The 18,649-nt window shown below is 48.7% G+C and overlaps 1 protein-coding gene across 1 annotated transcript; it reads left to right on the top strand.

The window, feature by feature from the left end:
- The first annotated feature begins 2,565 nt into the window (after positions 1-2,565).
- INKA1 (inka box actin regulator 1) lies at positions 2,566-11,424 on the top strand. Its single transcript, XM_040358790.1, has 2 exons — positions 2,566-2,748; positions 10,406-11,424. Exon 2 carries the CDS (start codon positions 10,409-10,411, stop codon positions 11,288-11,290), a length of 882 nt encoding a protein of 293 aa, XP_040214724.1. The 5' UTR covers positions 2,566-2,748; positions 10,406-10,408; the 3' UTR covers positions 11,291-11,424.
- Positions 11,425-18,649: the final 7,225 nt, after the last annotated feature.

Raw genomic sequence — 18,649 nt, 5'->3', positions numbered from 1 at the left:
ACACCCCAGATTCAAAGGTTCCCTGTGCACCCCATTACACCCCAGACTTTGTGGCTCCCTCTGCACCCCATTACACCCCAGATTCAGAGGATCCCTGTGCACCCCATTCCCCCCAGATTTAAAGGAGGCTCCCTGTGCACCCCATTATACCCCAGATTCAGAGAATCCCATTGCACCCCATTACACTCCAGACTCAAAGGCTCCCTTGCACCCCATTACACTTCAGACTTAGTGGCTCCCTGTGCACCCCATACACCTCAGAATTAGAGGCTCCCTGTTCACCCCAGAATCAAAGGCTCCCTGTTCACCCCAGTTTCGGAGGATTCCTGTGCACCCCATTACACCTCAGACTCAAAGGCTTCCTGTGCACCCCAGATTTGGAGGCTCCATGTGCACCCCATAGTCAGAGGATCCCTGTGCACCTAATTACACCCCAGACTTGGTGGCTCCCTCTGCACCCCATGACACCCCAGATTCAGAGGATCCTGTGCACCCCATGATACCCCAGACTTAGTGGCTCCCTCTGCACCCCATTACACCCCAGATTCAAAGGTTCCCTGTGCACCCCATTATACCCCAGACTTGGTGGCTCCCTCTGCACCCCATTACACTCCAGATTCAGAGGATCCCTGTGCACCCCATTACACCCCAGATTCAGAGGCTCCCTGTGCACCCCATCCCCCCCCCAGATTCAGAGGCTCCTGTGCACCCCATTACACCCTAGATTCAGAGGCTCCCTGTTCACCCCATTACACCCTAGATTCAGAGGCTCCCTGTGCACCCCATATTCAGAGGATCCTGTGCACTTCATTACACCCCATACTTAGTGGCTCCCTCTGCACCCCATTACACCCCAGACTTAGTGTCTCCCTCTACACCCAGATTTAGAGGATCCTGTGCACCCCACGATACCCCAGACTTAGTGGCTCCCTCTGCACCCTATTACACCCCAGATTCAGAGGATCCTTGTGCACCCCATTACACCCCGAGTTCTGAGGATCCCTGTGCACCCCATTACACCCCAGATTCAGAGGATCCTGTGCACCTCATTACACCCCAGACTTAGTGGCTCCCTCTGCACCCCATTATACCCCAGACTTAGTGGCTCCCTCTACACCCAGATTGAGAGGATCCTGTGCACCCCATTACACCCCAGATTCAGAGGCTCCATGTGCACCCCATTCCCCCCAGATTCAGAGGCTCCCTGTGCACCCCATTACACTACAGATTCAGAGGATCCCTGTGCACCCCATTCCCCCCAGATTCAGAGGCTCCATGTGCACCCCATTACACCCCAGATTCAGAGGATCCTGTGCACCCAATTACACCCCAGATTCAGAGGCTCCCTGTGCACCCCATTCCCCCCAGATTCAAAGGTTCCCTGTTCACCCTAGATTCAGAGGATCCATGTGCACCCCATTAAACCCAAGATTCAGATGCTCACTGTGCACCCCGTTACACCCCAGACTTAGTGGCTCACTCTACACCCAGATTCAGAGTATCCTGTGCACCCCATGATATCCCAGACTTAGTGGCTTCCTCTGCACCTCATTACACCCCAGATTCAGAGACTCCCTGTGCACCCCATTACACCCCAGATTCAGAGGCTCACTGTGCACCCCGTTACACCCCAGATTCAGAGGCTCCCTGTGCACCTCATTACACCCCAGATTCAGAGGCTCCCTGTGCACATCATTACACCCTAGATTCAGAGGCTCACTGTGCACCCCATTACACCCCAGATTCAGAGGCTCCCTGTGCACCCCATGATACCCCAGACTTAGTGTCTTCCTCTACACCCCAAATTCAGAGGCTCCCTGTGCACCTCATTACACCCCAGATTCAGAGGCTCCCTGTGCACCCCATGATACCCCAGACTTAGTGTCTTCCTCTGCACCCCAGATTCAGAGGCTCCCTGTGCACCCCAGATTCAGAGGCTCCCTGTGCACCCCATTACACCCCAGATTCAGAGGCTCCCTGTGCACCCCATTACACCCCAGATTCAGAGGCTCCCTGTGCACCCCATTACACCCCAGATTCAGAGGCTCCATGTGCACCCCATTACACCCCAGATTCAGAGGCTCCCTGTGCACCCCATTACACCCCAGATTCAGAGGCTCCCTGTGCACCCCATTACACCCCAGATTCAGAGGCTCCCTGTGCACCCCATTACACCCCAGATTCAGAGGCTCCCTGTGCACCCCATTACACTACAGATTCAGAGGCTCCCTGTGCACCCCATTCCCCCCAGATTCAGAGGCTCCATGTGCACCCCATTACACCCCAGATTCAGAGGCTCCCTGTGCCTGTATATTCATCTTCTCTCCAGTCATCTCCATCCCCAACTTGGATTTAGCCATGGTCAGACTTGTCGCTGCGCAAATCCCTATCCCGGGAAAAAACCTACAATGTATCAGACTGACTGAATAGTTTTTGCCTTTTTACTTAGGAAAGTGTGTGCAGAGAGCCCAAATCCTGGGGGTGGGAGTGCTCCTCCCTGATTGGATGCTGCCCAGGCAGGAGGGCTGAGGGGAGGGGCCAGGCTCAGTGTAAAGGCAAATTTGGGATGTGAAAGCAGCAGAGAAGAGAAAGGCAGAGAACCCTCTGCATCCTCCCAGAGCCCCTTCCTTCCATCCTGCAAGAGCCCCTTCCTTCCACCCTGCAACAGCCCCTTCCTTCCACCCCTCCACCCTGCAACAGCCTGTCCTGGGGTGTGCGGAGACCCCTCCGGGCTCCATCATTCAGCTGGTAAGTTTATGTTCTACAAAAATGGGAATATTCTGTATTTATCATTATGGATTGCTCCTTTAAAAAGAGGCAAATATTCTGCATGGAGGATTTGCTGAGACTTGTAGTTCCTCCAAACAAGGATTTTGTGTCTTATAAAGTGTGCAGCAGCCCCCATCCAATATACAGAGCCAGCATGTGCCCTGTGGACCAGAGCTGTGTCCTCTGTCACTGCCATCCCCTGCACTGCCTCTGTATTACAAGTTCTGCCTCTCTGTATTGGGATTTGTCTCTCTGTATTGGGATTTGTCTCTCCTTGGTCTCTCTGTATTGGGATTTGTCTCTCTGTATTGGGATTTGTCTCTCTGTATTGGGATTTGTCTTTCCTCCTTTCTCTTTATATTGGAACTTTGTATCCTCCTTTGGGCTCCATGAGAATGTGTCTCTCCTTGGTCTCCTTGTATTGGGATTGGTCTCTCCTCTGTCTCTTTGTATTGAGATTTCTCTCTCTCTATAGGGATTTGTCTCTCCTCTTGTCTTTCGGGATATGTCTCTCTGTATTGGGATTTGGCTCTCCTCTATCTCTCTGTATAGGGAAGGAATCTGTCTTTGTGTATTGGGATCTGTCTCTGTGTATAGGGATTTGTCTCTCTATATTGGGATCTGTCTCTGCGTATGGGGATCCGTCTCTGCGTATGGGGATCCGTCTCTGCGTATGGGGATCCGTCTCTGCGTATGGGGATCCGTCTCTGCGTATGGAGATCCGTCTCTGCGTATGGAGATCTGTCTTTCTATATGGGGATCTGTCTCTGTGTATAGGGATCTATCTCTGCGTGTGGGGATCTGTCTCTCTTTGTATAGGGATCTGACTCTTTGTATAGGGATCTGTCTCTCTTTGCATAGGGATCTGTCTCTGCGTATATTGGGATCTGTTTCTGCGTATTGGATCTGTCTCTGCGTATATTGGGATCTGTTTCTGCGTATTGGATCTGTCTCTGCGTATATTGGGATCTGTCTCTGCGTATATTGGGATCTGTCTCTGCGTATATTGGGATCTGTCTCTGCGTATTGGGATCTGTCTCTGCGTATTGGGATCTGTCTCTGCGTATTGGGATCTGTCTCTGCGTATTGGGATCTGTCTCTGCGTATGGGGATCTGTCTCTGCGTATGGGGATCTGTCTCTGCGTATAGGGATCTGTCTCTGCGTATGGGGATCTGTCTCTGCGTATAGGGATCTGTCTCTGCGTATAGGGATCTGTCTCTGCGTATGGGGATCTGTCTCTGCGTATGGGGATCTGTCTCTGCGTATGGGGATCTGTCTCTGCGTATAGGGATCTGTCTCTGCGTATAGGGATCTGTCTCTGCGTATAGGGATCTGTCTCTGCGTATAGGGATCTGTCTCTGCGTATAGGGATCTGTCTCTGCGTATGGGGATCTGTCTCTGCGTATTGGGATCTGTCTCTCTATATATAGGGATCTGTCTCTGCGTATAGGGATCTGTCTCTGCGTATGGGGATCTGTCTCTGCGTATGGGGATCTGTCTCTGCGTATGGGGATCTGTCTCTGCGTATGGGGATCTGTCTCTGCGTATGGGGATCTGTCTCTGCGTATGGGGATCTGTCTCTGCGTATTGGGATCTGTCTCTGCGTATTGGGATCTGTCTCTGCGTATGGGGATCTGTCTCTGCGTATTGGGATCTGTCTCTCTATATATAGGGATCTGTCTCTGCGTATAGGGATCTGTCTCTGCGTATGGGGATCTGTCTCTGCGTATGGGGATCTGTCTCTCTATATATAGGGATCTGTCTCTGCGTATAGGGATCTGTCTCTGCGTATAGGGATCTGTCTCTGCGTATGGGGATCTGTCTCTGCGTATTGGGATCTGTCTCTCTATATATAGGGATCTGTCTCTGCGTATAGGGATCTGTCTCTGCGTATAGGGATCTGTCTCTGCGTATGGGGATCTGTCTCTGCGTATGGGGATCTGTCTCTCTATATATAGGGATCTGTCTCTGCGTATAGGGATCTGTCTCTGCGTATAGGGATCTGTCTCTGCGTATGGGGATCTGTCTCTGCGTATGGGGATCTGTCTCTGCGTATATTGGGATCTGTCTCTGCGTATATTGGGATCTGTCTCTGCGGATAGGGATCTGTCTCTGCGTATATTGGGATCTGTCTGCGTATATTGGGATCTGTCTCTGCGTATATTGGGATCTGTCTCTGCGTATATTGGGATCTGTCTCTGCGTATATTGGGATCTGTCTCTGCGTATAGGGATCTGTCTCTGCGTATTGGAGGTGTTTCAGTGGCGGCTGGGACTGTCTAGTTGAGGATTATCTCTCTGCCTCTTCATGTTGGGACAGGCCGGATCTGCAGGAATGTTTTGTGTGAGGAAATGTTATGATGGGGGACGGGATGTCGGGTTCAGCAGGAGGGACGGATGGGGTATTGCAGAGTAGGCAGCTGCAGTAAGTCCCTTATGATGGGGCGCTTGTCAGTGTTGGGGGGGGGGGGGGGTCAGCCATGAAAGGTCGGTACTCCGGGGTCAAGACTGATGATCTATTCAGTCATGTAGATGATTGTTGTGAATCATTTAGGTTATTTTTATTTTTATATTCAACCAAATAACCAGACTTATGTCTGCGCTGACAGTGGGGAACTGGAGGGAAATTTCCAGCATGGCCGTCCCCTGACCGGCTTTCCCCTCCTCATCACAGATCGGTCAGATTGGAAACTTTTAGTGGAAGTCCCCGAGTGGTGGAAGGTTCTCCTTCAGTCGCATTGTCCAGGTTCATCTGTTGGGTCTCTCCAATCATTGTGCAGAAGGTTTTGCGTCGTCTTGAATGATTTGCAAAGTTCTGTTTTTTTGCAAAGTACGTAAGATTTTATATTTTTATAAACTCAATAAAAAACGATTTAAACAATCATTGTGCAGGACCCCAAATATCTGCAGGCAGGAGCCGGGGGGCAGGAGGGACAGCTGCCCTGGGCACAGCCGAGTAAGCCCACATGGAAGAGAAATATATTTTCGATATATTTCGAAGAAATGTATGTGCAATATATTGTAAATATATGTGACCTATATCTTTTGTTTTTCTAAATATATTAGAAATCTATTTCTCTTCCATGTGGGAGGGGACAGAGAATGGACACAGGGCAGTAAACCCGTTCTAAGGCGTGCATTAACAGTTGGGGAGGGGCGCCGTTGTGCATCCTTGCCCTGGGAGCTAGAAGAACCTGTCCCGGGACTGTCTGCAGGAACCCTCCCTGGCTTGACCCAGGAGCTTGCCATCTATTGCACTCACATGCTGGTGGTGAAGTGCTGGACCCCGGGGGGGGTTGATGGATTGTACAAGTCGGAATAAAATTTCTAGAGGCGGCTCTCTGGCCCCCCGGCCCTGAGCAGTCTGTAGAATATTAGAAGGATAAAAGGGCCACAAAAGTTGGGTAGGTCCAGTAAGAATTTTATTTCACCAAATTGAAAAGTCAACATGTTTCGGGGGCTCAAATCTCACCCCCCTTCCTCAGGGATCCTAAAAGAATCCAGTCTGATCATTTGGGATCCCTGATGAAGAGGCCACTGAAACGCGTCAGTTTTGTGTGATAAAAGAAAACTCGTATTGGACTTTACTCAAACTATTTGCCACTTTCATCCTTTAAAATGTTCTATCCACATGCAGCCTGGCGCTGAGTCACCGGCGGTGGCAGGAACTACTGGGGCGAGTCCTGTACAGGGGGGCAGGAAGTGGCGGATGACATGACAGAGATGTGAGTAAGAGAAATTATTCAGCCCCCCCCCCCCCCCGGGGACGAGAGTCACTCAGAATATTACAAATATAAAACCACATGTGAGCATACGATTACCATAGTACAAACATGGTGGCAAAACGCCAATATTCATGACCATACATTGTTACTACAAGTTATGGGCATCAATGTTACTACAGATCATAAACATACATTATTACTACAGATCATGGGCATCAATGTTACTACAGATCATAAACATACATTATTACTACAAGTCATGGGTATCAATGTTACTACAAGTCATGGGCATCAATGTTACTACAGATCATAAACATACATTATTACTACAGATCATGGGCATCAATGTTACTACAAGTCATAAACATACATTATTGCTACAAGTCACGGGCATCAATGTTACTACAGATCATAAACATACATTATTACTACAAGTCATGGGCATCAATGTTACTACAAGTCATGGGTATCAATGTTACTACAAGACAAGTCATGGGCATCAATGTTACTACAGATCATAAACATACATTATTACTACAGATCATGGGCATCAATGTTACTACAGATCATAAACATACATTATTACTACAAGTCATGGGTATCAATGTTACTACAAGTCATGGGCATCAATGTTACTACAGATCATAAACATACATTATTACTACAGATCATGGGCATCACTGTTACTACAAGTCATAAACATACATTATTGCTACAAGTCACGGGCATCAATGTTACTACAGATCATAAACATACATTATTACTACAAGTCATGGGCATCAATGTTACTACAAGTCATGGGTATCAATGTTACTACAAGACAAGTCATGGGCATCAATGTTACTACAGATCATAAACATACATTATTACTACAGATCATGGGCATCAATGTTACTACAAGTCATAAACATACATTGTTACTACAAGTCATGGGCATCAATGTTACTACAAGTCATAAACATACATCATTACTACAGATCATGGGCATCAATGTTACTACAGATCATAAACATACATTATTACTACAGATCATGGGCATTAATGTTACTACAAGTCATAAACATATTACTACAAGTCATGGGCATCAATGTTACTACAGATCATAAGCATACATTAACTACAGAGCATAACACACACAATGGGGGGTTATTTGCTAAATCTGGAAAGTGCAAAATCGGGTGCAGCTCTGCAAACCAATCGGCTTCCGGGTTTTATTGTCAAAACTTAATTGAATAGCTGAAGTTAGAAGCTGATTGGCTGCCATGCACAGCTGCACCAGATTCGGAGTGCTCCGGTTTTAGTAAATCAATCCCCCATTGTTACTACAAGTCATGAACATCAATATTACTACAGATCATGAACATACATTGATAAGTCAATGTTCAAGTCATGAATATCGTCATTTTACTACATTGATGAACACTTTGTTACTGGTAATCGGGTCGTTTTTCTTTAATATGAAACCAAAATCCAGAACACGGGGACGTGACCTCAGACTAACCGGAGGGAAGTTCAAAACTAAACTTAGAAAGAATTATTTTACTGAAAGAGTAGATGATGTGTGGAATAAAACTTCCAGCAGAGGTAGTGAGACAGTCAACAGTAAATGGCTTCAAGCATGCTTGGGATAAACAGGGATCTATCGTCGGACAACAAAGTTAACAAAAAAACAATAGAAAAAAACAAATAGACAAAACAAAAGGAAAAAAAACAACAAAAAACAAACCAATCAATGGCCTACTCAGTCTTTTTCTGCCTGTTGTAGGTCAGATGTTCCATGTGATACAAAGTAAATCTTGCATAGAGCTGACAGTCCTGACGATAATAAATCAAAGTGTCGCTCCTGCAACAAATCTTGTCCTTGTATCACATCGATGAGAAGATTGGAAGTCCTCAGCACTCCAAGAAGAGGTTTCTAAGATTTATTATGAACACCTAATATCACGGGGGGGTCAAGGTAAAGTTTCAGGACCTTACAGGGTCCCCTCGGTGGTCATTGAGTTGCCCCGAGGAAGAGGAAACAAAACCTTGGCATCCTGACCTGCATTGTGTGACTTTACATGCTCAGAATAAATCCTGGAAACACATTCTTGGGAGTGCTGGCGACTTCCTAACCTACAAACACACACACAGGGCTGTGTCGCTTATCAGTGCAACTTATACATAGGAAGCAGCCATGACGAGGGCGAGCCTTGCCTGAAACTAGGCATCGTACAACCAAGTTGCATGCAGGTGTGACAATTACATGTGATCAGGTTGCAGATAGACGCACTGATGCGCGTGATCAAGTTGCATGTAGGTACACTGATGCGTGTGATCGAGTTGCATGTAGACGCACTGTTGCATGTGATCGAGTTGCATGTAGACGCACTGATGCTTGTGATCAAGTTGCATGTAGATGCACTGATGCGTGTGATCAAGTTGTAATGATGCGTGTGATCAAGTTGCATGTAAACGCATTGATGCATGTGATCAGGTTGCAGATAGGCGCACTGATGCTTGTGATCAAGTTGCATGTAGGCGCAGTGATGCGTGTGATCGCGTTGCATGTAGGCGCACTGATGCGTGTGATCGCGTTGCATGTAGGCGCACTGATGTGTGTGATCAAGTTGCATGTAGGCGCACTGATGCGTGTGATCAAGTTGCATGTAGACGCATTAATGCATGTGATCAAGTTGCATGTAGGCGCACTGATGCGTGTGATCAAGTTGCATGTAGACGCATTAATGCATGTGATCAAGTTGCATGTAGGTGCACTGATGCTTGTAGACGCACTGTTGCATGTGATCAAGTTGCATGTAGATGCACTGATGCGTGTGATCAAGTTGTAATGATGCGTGTGATCAAGTTGCATGTAGGTGCACCGATGTGTGCGATTAGTTTGCATGCAGGTACACTGATGCGTGTGATCAAGTTGCATGTAAACGCATTGATGCATGTGATCAAGTTGCATGTAGGCGCAATGATGCATCTAATCAGGTTGCAGATAGGCGCACTGATGCCTGTGATCAAGTTGCATGTAGGCGCAATAATGCATGTGATCAAGTTGCATGTAGACGCACCAATGTGTGCGATTAATTTGCATGTAGGCGCACTGTGATAAATCTGATCAGGTTGCAGATGCCTGTGATCGCGTTGCATGTTGTGACTCTGAGTCCCATGATTAAGTTGCATGTAGGCGCACCAAGGCATGTGATCAGGTTGCACGTAGGTGCCCTTGAGAACCACGATTAAGTTGCACGCAGAGGCCCCACAATCAATCTCCATGTAGGCGCACCAAGGCATGTGATCGGGTTGCATGCAGTAGAGTTCAGGCCCCGCAGTCCGCAGGCTCAGAACAAAGCCCGGCACACACAGATGTTTAGCAGATGGGGAGAGAAATGTGCAGCCAGCAGCCAAAGCAAACAGAAGAAGGGGAGGGAGGGAGGGAGGGAGGCGGCAGGGAGGGGGTTAATGCGCTCTAGGTGTCCGTGTAGCCTCAGGCGGTGTGCAGGCTCGTGCCTGTCCCCTCTGTGTGTACAGGAGGAGAGGGGGGGGGGGTGTTGGATGTGGAATATGAATGAGTCTACCCTCTTTTTTCTTTGCCTTGTGCCTGGGGGTATGTTTTCCTCACCCAGTACCCCCCCTCCCAGTGCTGTCGGGCGTGTGCCAAGGATTTGGGGCGTGCAGCTAAGCCCCCTCGCCCACTGCCTGAACCAGCTCCTTCGCATCATGTCCCAGCTCGTCTACCACCTTGAACGAAACCGCGCGAAGCGTAGGCGTGCTGGATAATAACGCGGCACATGATGTGGAAAGGGAATATTCTGACACCCATGATGTATAGATTCATTGTCTGTGTGTGCGCGACTTTTCTTTTATCATACCAATTTCGGAATTCTCACGTCTTTTTTTATTTCTCTTTTTTCTTGCAGTGTATGAAGGAATCCGCTTCTGCCGCACAAATGGAGTGCATGTTCCGTGTCCTGCATGACCTGAAACGCTCCGCGCCTCCCGCCGCCGCAACGGAGTCCGCGGCCCCTCCCACCCGCAGGCCGGTGAAACGCGACATCCGCTCTTTTCACCGCACCTCCGACCTGTCCGAGGCGGACTCCGCCTGCTGCGTGGATCTACCCAACGACGTGTCGCCGGCGAGCTGCGCCCACCGCGGCCTGGAATGGGACTCTGGCTACTCGGAGGTGTCGGGGAGCTCCCTGCGAGGGGAGGAAGAAGAAGAGGAGGAGGAGGAAGTCGAAGAGGAAGAACAGAGCCCGGCTCCTCCCGTGCTGCGCCGACACAACCTGCCGCCATGCGCGCGTTTGTCTTCGGGGGGGTTACTGCGTACCAGACAGGCGCGGGTGCGCCCTAAATCCACGTCGGACGTTTGCCTGGAACAATGGGGGGGCATCGGAATGGGGGTGGGCTCCCAGGACTGGACGGGGTGCCTGCTGTCCCAGAGCCGCAGCCGGCAACCTTTGGTTCTCGGGGACAATAGCTTTGCCGATCTGGTCAAGCAGTGGATGGACCTTCCGGAGAACGGCGAGGAGGAGGACCGGCAGTCTCATTGGCTGAATAAGCCCCACGGCTTCCTGGTTAACCTCTCCGGCAACGTAAAGAGACGCCTGGGCAACATGTCACGGACTCGCGGGCGGCCGGAGCAAGAGGCCGTGAAGCGCCTCTCCTGCCCCCAGCTGGGCTGCCGCCCGCTCTCGCCCTTCTACCACCAATCCCTCTCCAACATCGCAGAGGCCTCAACGGGACTGATACATTGCCGCAGCCGGCAGCCACTCATATGCAACGACGGTTCCGGGTTCTTCTGAGCCGTACTACATGGACGCACGCGCGCACTCTGTGTATATACTTGTGTATTTATATGTACAGCTTTTATATTATTGTATTTTTATAATTATTATTATTTTTTTAATTTTACAATAAACCGGCCTCTTTCTTTTTCTAAAACGCCTTGTGTGCGCAAGTTGTATGCGGCGTCTCTCCCGCATTTCGGGTGACGTTGACAGAAGACGGCGGTGATCGAATTAATGAGGGTCCCAGCAGGAATGTTCATCCGCTGTCAGTACACAAGACCCCCCCCTCCCCCCTCCATGTCCCTCTCTTGTCATGTAAATGTGGATCTGGGCTGGAGACACGCTCCTACATATGCTGATGGTGCGCATGGGGCTCCCAGATGGTGTCTGCCGAGGACATTCACCCCCGCTAATAAGCATTTCACAGGAGCCGCATCTTCTCTGATATGTGATAATTGTGTGGCGTCACATCCTCGGGGTCCGCCGTCGGGGACGGAGGTATCACCGTTGTTGGGACGATTATTCCCCCAATTATAAAAATAAGTAAGGTGGGTAGACTTGTACCGGGTCCTCCGTCAAAGCGGAAGGTTCAAGGCCGGGATCACACTGCTGTGCTGCGGTGACGCTTCCGTTATTGCTGGCATTACCACAAAAGCGCACTTTGGTTTCGTTTTTTTTATTTTTTTTGGTGCGTTGCATGGCCATTCAAATAAATTGCTGCCTTAACTCAACGTGCATTATTGCACCACAACAGTGTGTACCCAACCTGAGTCACCCCCTTATTGATGGGCTTAGGACCCGTCCAGAGCCTCTGGTTTATAGACCGGATACATCCTAAATATAGAGCATTTATCCAACTGTCCATCCAGAGCCTCTGGTTTATAGACCGGATACATCCTAAATATAGAGCCATTTATCCAACTGTCCATCCAGAGCCTCTGGTTTATAGACCGGATACATCCTAAATATAGAGCCATTTATCCAACTGTCTATCCAGAGCCTCTGGTTTATAGACCGGATACATTCGAAATATAGAACCATTTATCCAACTGTCTAGAATTGCACAAAAGCGTACATTGGTTTATTTTTTGGCGCATTACGTAGCCATTCAAATACATTGCTGCCTTAACCCAATGCGTGTTTTTGCACCACTGAACTGTGTGTACCCAACCTGAGTCACCCCTTTTACTGGTTGATTTAAACCCCATACACACTGTTAGATTTTTCTGCAGATTTTTGTCTTCAGGATTTACCAAAACCATATAATATGAGGTCAATTCTTAATGCCGGGTTCTAAAAAATTACGTTTTTAAGGGTCTAGAAAAAACAACGTGTTTTTTTTTTTTTTTTTCAACCCGATCATTAAAACGGCCTTGCCTACACACGATCGTGAAGAAAAAAAAATGCTCTAGCAAAGCGCGGTGACGTACAACACGTACGACGGCACTATAAAGGGGAAGTTCCATTCGGATGGCGCCACCCTGTGGGCTGCTTTAACTGATTTTGTGTTAGTAAAAGACGATTCGCGCTTTTTTGTCTGTTCCAGCGTGATGAATGTGCTTACTCCATTACGAACGCTAGTTTTACCAGAACGAGCGCTCCCGTCTCATAACTTGCTTCTGAGCATGTGCGTTTTTTTCACGTCGTTAAAGCCCACACACGATTTTTTTTTTTTTTTTTTTTACAACCTTAACAAACAACGACGTTAAAAACTTGAAAAAATAGAGCATCTGCGAAATTTTTAATGCCCATTTTTTTTAGATCGTGAAAAATGCTCTGGAGCCCGCACACAATCGTTTTTAATGACATTAAAATAAAATTTCATTTTTTTAGAACCCGAAAAATGGTCGTGTGTACGAGTTTAAATTTGTATGCAATCGGGCCGGACCTTACACTACAGTTTTTGTAAATCTGAAGACAAAAATCTGCAGAAAATCTAATAGTGTGCGTGGGGCAATGACATGCGTGCCCCGTGCAGGGCTGTGTTTTGCTGGTACATCGGCGTTCTGCACATCCTTCCCATTGTTGGCACACTACAGCTGTGTCCCATGCAGCCACCTGTTCTAATGGACAAAAATGGGATGCTGGTAGCGGTATGCATGTGAAACCTGTGCGCCCCCCCCCGGCAGCAAAATACAGCCCTGCAGAGGACACGCATGTCATCACAGGAAGGAGGCCTAAAAGTAGAATTGTACCCTACACCCAAAAAAAAAAAAAAAAAAAAAAGGTGAAAACAAGAATAAAAAATAAATAAAAAAAAAAGCATAATTATAAGAGAGTGCACAGAGCAAGCTAATAGTCACCCAGTTAAAGGGGTTGTAAAGGTTTTTTATTTTCTAAATAGGTTCCTTTAAGCCAGTGCATTGTTGGTTCACTTACTTTTTCCTTCCATTTCCCTTCTAAATGTATTTTCTTTTTCTTTGTCTGAATTTCTCACTTTCTGTTCCTCAGTAAGCTTGCCCCCCATCATCCGAGCCGTTCTGGCTGGGGGTTAGTCAGCGTGCTCGCCCCCTCCCAGGGCCATCTTAATGAGAGGGCACACCTGGGCACTGCCCAGGGGCCCCAGCACTTTTCCCAAAGAAGCTGCTCCTTAAGCCCACGTTGCCAGGAAATTGGGGGCCCCCCATGATGGCACTGAGGGTGATGGATACAAAGGGGAGGCAGGCTGGCAGTGGTACACCATGCTGTGCAGAACGATACCTATTTCACAGCCAGCAGGGTGGAGCGGGGCCGGAGCGCCAGTGATGCTCTGACCCAAAAGGGGAAGCTCCGCTTGTCTGCTTCCTACCTACTTGATGTCTGTTTACCCGCACTGTCTCCATTGTAGGGGCCCCAGAGCATTACTTTGCCCAGGGGCCCATGATGCTATTAAGACGGCCCTGTCCCCTCCCTTGGGACTTGTCCCTGCGCGTCTCCCCGCAGGGATGTAGTCCCAAGGGAGGGGGCGAGCACGCTGACTAACCCCCAGCCAGAACGGCTTGGATGATGGGGGGGGGGGGGCAAGCTTACAGGAAGTGAGAAATTCAGACAAAGAAAAAAAATAAGTTTAGAAAGGAAATGGAAGGAAGAGGTAAGTGAGCCAAAAATGCACAAGCTTAAAGGAACCGATTTAAAAAATAAAAAACAAACCTTTACATCCCCTTAAAGGTTTACATTTACTTTATGTTAGATGAGGAAAGGATCGCTGAGACTTCAAACTTTCCACATTTATAAACACAGAAGAATTTCCAGGCCGATGAGAGAAGAAGATCCTCGGTGGATTCCGGGACTCGGCACGGCATTTGTCTTCTGTTCTCCTCTCATATCTCAGATGGTTAGGAAGTGTAGAAGGGGCACCGTGTCAGCGAGGGGATGACTGGCTCAAGGGACATCATGGATTATAGATTAACCTCCCCCTAATATATGGACCCCCCCCACTGTCTAACCCCCTCCCTATATGATCTTCAAAGACAGATATGGCTACCCTCATCCAACTGTCCATCCAGAGCCTCTGGTTTATAGTAGGGTTGTCCCGATACCACTTTTTTAGGACTGAGTACAAGTACCGATACTTTTTTTCATGTACTCGCCGATACCGAATACCAATACTTTTTTTTTAAATGTGTCCCCAAATGCAGCCATGTCCCCCCATATATTGCAGCCATGTCCCCCCACAGATATCCAGCCATGTCCCCCCACAGATATCCAGCCATGTCCCCCCACATATATCCAGCCATGTCCCCCCACATATATCCAGCCATGTCCCCCCACATATATCCAGCCATGTCCCCCCACATATTGCAGCCATGTCCCCCCACATATTGCAGCCATGTCCCCCACATATATCCAGCCATGTCCCCCCACATATATCCAGCCATGTCCCCCCACATATATCCAGCCATGTCCCCCCACATATTGCAGCCATGTCCCCCCACATATTGCAGCCATGTCCCCCCACATATATTCAGCCATGTCCCCCCACATATTGCAGCCATGTCCTCCCACATATTGCAGCCATGTCCCCCCACATACCCAGCCATGTCCCCCCACATATATCCAGCCATGTCCCCCCACATATATCCAGCCATGTCCCCTCATATATTGCAGCCATGTCCCCCATACCTAGTAGATGATGATGCCGCTGCCGCCGCCGCATTAATCAGCGTGCGGGGAACATTACAGGCAACTTTCGTTTGAATAGCTGTCCATTCCTTGCCGCGCCGTGTATAGACACTCCCCCTTGCTCGGGATTGGACAGATCTGTCCAATCCTGAGCAAGGGGGAGTGTCTATACACGGCGCGGCGGGGAATACAGCTATTCAAACGAAAGCTGCCTGTAATGTTCCCCGCACGCTGATTAACGCAGCAGCGGTGGCTTTGCGGTATGCGGCGGCGGGGGGGGGGGGGGGGAGTATTCTATTCAGGCATCGGGGGCATTTGCGGGAGTACGAGTATCTGGTATCGGTATCGGGACAACCCTAGTTTATAGTAAATCCTAAATATAGAACCATTTATCCAACTGTCCATCCAGAGCTTCTGGTTTATAGATTAGATACATCCTAAATATAGAAAAATGTATCCAACTGTCCACCCAGAGCCTCTGGTTTATAATTGGGATCCAGTAGTAGTATGGGGTTGTTTGCATGTTTTCCATCGGTCAGTAGGACTCGGTGGTGGGAATCCATCATGTTGGACGGGTTGTACACCTCCTCTCAGTTTGGGTTTCACACCTCGGCCTGTGTCTGCTCTCTGTCTCTATAATTAGGAGCCATAATAAGCCGCTTCCTGCTGCCGAGAGGTAATTAACCCGTGACAGGCCGGGAGATAAGGGTAAGAGCCAGGCCTGGTCTAGATAAGAGCGTGCTGCACCGTGCGATTATCTGCTGCAGAAACCGCCGACCGCATCCACTCTGCTACACCATACTAATATACCGACCGCATCTACACTACATAATACCAAATGCATCCACACTACATTATACCAAATCACCAACCGCATCTACACCACACCACATTATACCAAATCACCAACTTGCTTCTGAGCATGCGCAGGTTTTTTACGATCATTTTTTACAACCCGAAAAACAAAATCGTTTAAAAAAACGACGTTAAAAAATGCAGCATGTTCGAATTTTTTTTTTGACGTTTTTCAGAACCTGAAAAATAATGCGTAGCCCACACACGATCATTTTAAATGACGTTTTTGAAAAACAACGTTTTTTTAATGCCGAAAAATGATCGTGTGTACGCGGCATGAGGCTCTAATTGACTTCAAAAAAGGGTGAGCTTGGGGCGCAGAGCACTATGCCCTGAGCGCGCTCAGTTGTGTGAGTGAGTGAGTAACTTATATAGCGCTACAAATGCAAACTAAATTGCCTCTAAAAGGCGCTATTGTCTTCCTGATTCTCCTCCCGGCCAATCAGGAAGCGGGTCCTGAGACCCGTCTACCGATTGGCTGAGAGGAGAAGCGATTCTATTGGCCGCCGAGGAGGAGAAGGGGGGGGGAGACGCAGGGGAAGCCGCCGAAGCTGAGGAGGAGCAAAAGCTGCCCGCAACCTAGGTGGGATAAGTGCGGGGCTGGTGACCAACCCTGGGGTGCCTGTGACCTGACCAACCGGGGGGGTTGGTTGTCGACCACCCCCCCCCCACAAAAATGTACCACTAGCCTTTACTGAGTACTTGGGGCCAGATTCACAAAAGAGATACGACGGCGTATCTCCTGATACGCTGTCGTATCTCTGAGATACGATTGTCGTATCTATGCGGCTGATTCATAGAATCGGGTTACGCATAGATAGCCCTAAGATCCGACAGGTGTAAGTGACTTACACCGTCGGATCTTAGGCTGCAATTCTAGGCCGGCCGCTAGGTGGCGATTCCATTGCGGTCGGTGTAGAATATGCAAATGACTAGTTACGCCGATTCAGGAACGTCCACTTTGCCCGTCGCTGTAAATTTACGTTGTTTCCGTAGAGATACGCCGCGTAAAACTAAAGCTGCCCTCTAGGTGGTCTAGCCAATGTTAAGTATGGCCGTCGTTCCCGCGTGGAATTTGAAATTTCACGTCGTTTGCGTAAGTCGTCCGTGAATGGCGCTGGACGCCATTTACGTTAACGTCGAAACCAATGACGTCCTTGCGACGTCATTTAGCGCAATGCACGTCGGGAAATTTTAGGGACGGAGCATGCGCAGTACGTTCGGCGCGGGAACGCGCCTAATTTAAATGGTCCCCGCCCCATTTGAATTAGGCGGGCTTGCGCCGGGCGGATTTACGCTACGCCGCCGCAAGTTTACAGGCAAGTGCTTTGTGAATCAAGCACTTACGCTGAAAACTTGCGGCGGTGTAACGTAAATGTAATACGTTACGCCGCCGCAGCGTAGGGCGATTCTACGTGAATCTGGCCCTTGGTTATTTAAGATGTAAGGATAGTAAGTTATTCTGAGTATAATTGCTGTGAATCTGCTGGCACGGTATAGACAGACCAGAGCAATAATAATAAATAATGGGGCTGTCTGTATCGGTGGCAGAATGGATATATGTTTGGTCTGGATGGAGGACGTAGCAGCGGAAATGGGGGGGGGGGGGGGGTCTGCAGATTTTCTGTCGCTCTCTGACAGCTCTCAGCTGCTCCATGACAAATCCCGCATGGCCGGCTGGCCAGACTCCTAACTCCCTCTCTTCCTGTAGCACACAGGCTGACTTTGGCCGGCGTGGAGGCAATAGACGTTATCTAGCTTGCGGCTTGTGTAGCTGTCCGATTAAGAGCCTGATTGCCCCCCCCAGCACCTCCGTAGTGCCCCCCCTTTAGTGGGTGTAAAAAAACAAAACGGTGACAAGATCTGCGAGGACAAGACTTTATTTTTTGTATTATGCTGCGCGTCACACCGGGGCGATTTGAAACCCATTTCCCCAAAATGTTTGGACGCTCAACGTCGCGTTGCTCATTATATTCAAGTTCTGATTGCTGTGTAATTTGTCACTGGCCCCCAAAAAGTGTCCGACCTGTCCGCTGCAATGTCGCAGTCACGCTAAAAAAACCTGTCCGCTGCAATGTCGCAGTCACGCTAAACAAATTGCAGATCGCCGCCATTACTAGTAAAAAAATAATAATAATAAAAATGCCATAAAACTATCCCCTATTTTGTAGACGCTATGGGGCAGATCCACAGAGCGAGTACACCGGCATATCATCGGTTCGCCGCTGAAGTGGCCTGATGGTCTGACGTGCGTACACACCATCGTTCCAAAAACCGATCGGGTCAGAACGCGGTGACGTCAAACACACGACGTGCTGAATTAAAAGAAGTTCAATGCTTCCAAGCATGCGTCGACTTGATTCTGAGCATGCGCGGGTTTTGAACCGACGCTTTTCTGTACTAACCATCGGTTTGGAC

The sequence above is a fragment of the Rana temporaria genome, chromosome 7 (genome assembly GCF_905171775.1).
Source record: "Rana temporaria chromosome 7, aRanTem1.1, whole genome shotgun sequence".
NCBI classification, from domain to species: domain Eukaryota; kingdom Metazoa; phylum Chordata; class Amphibia; order Anura; family Ranidae; genus Rana; species Rana temporaria.
The sequence above is the reverse complement of the archived record's forward strand: the minus strand, read 5'-3'. Positions and strand labels throughout refer to the sequence as shown.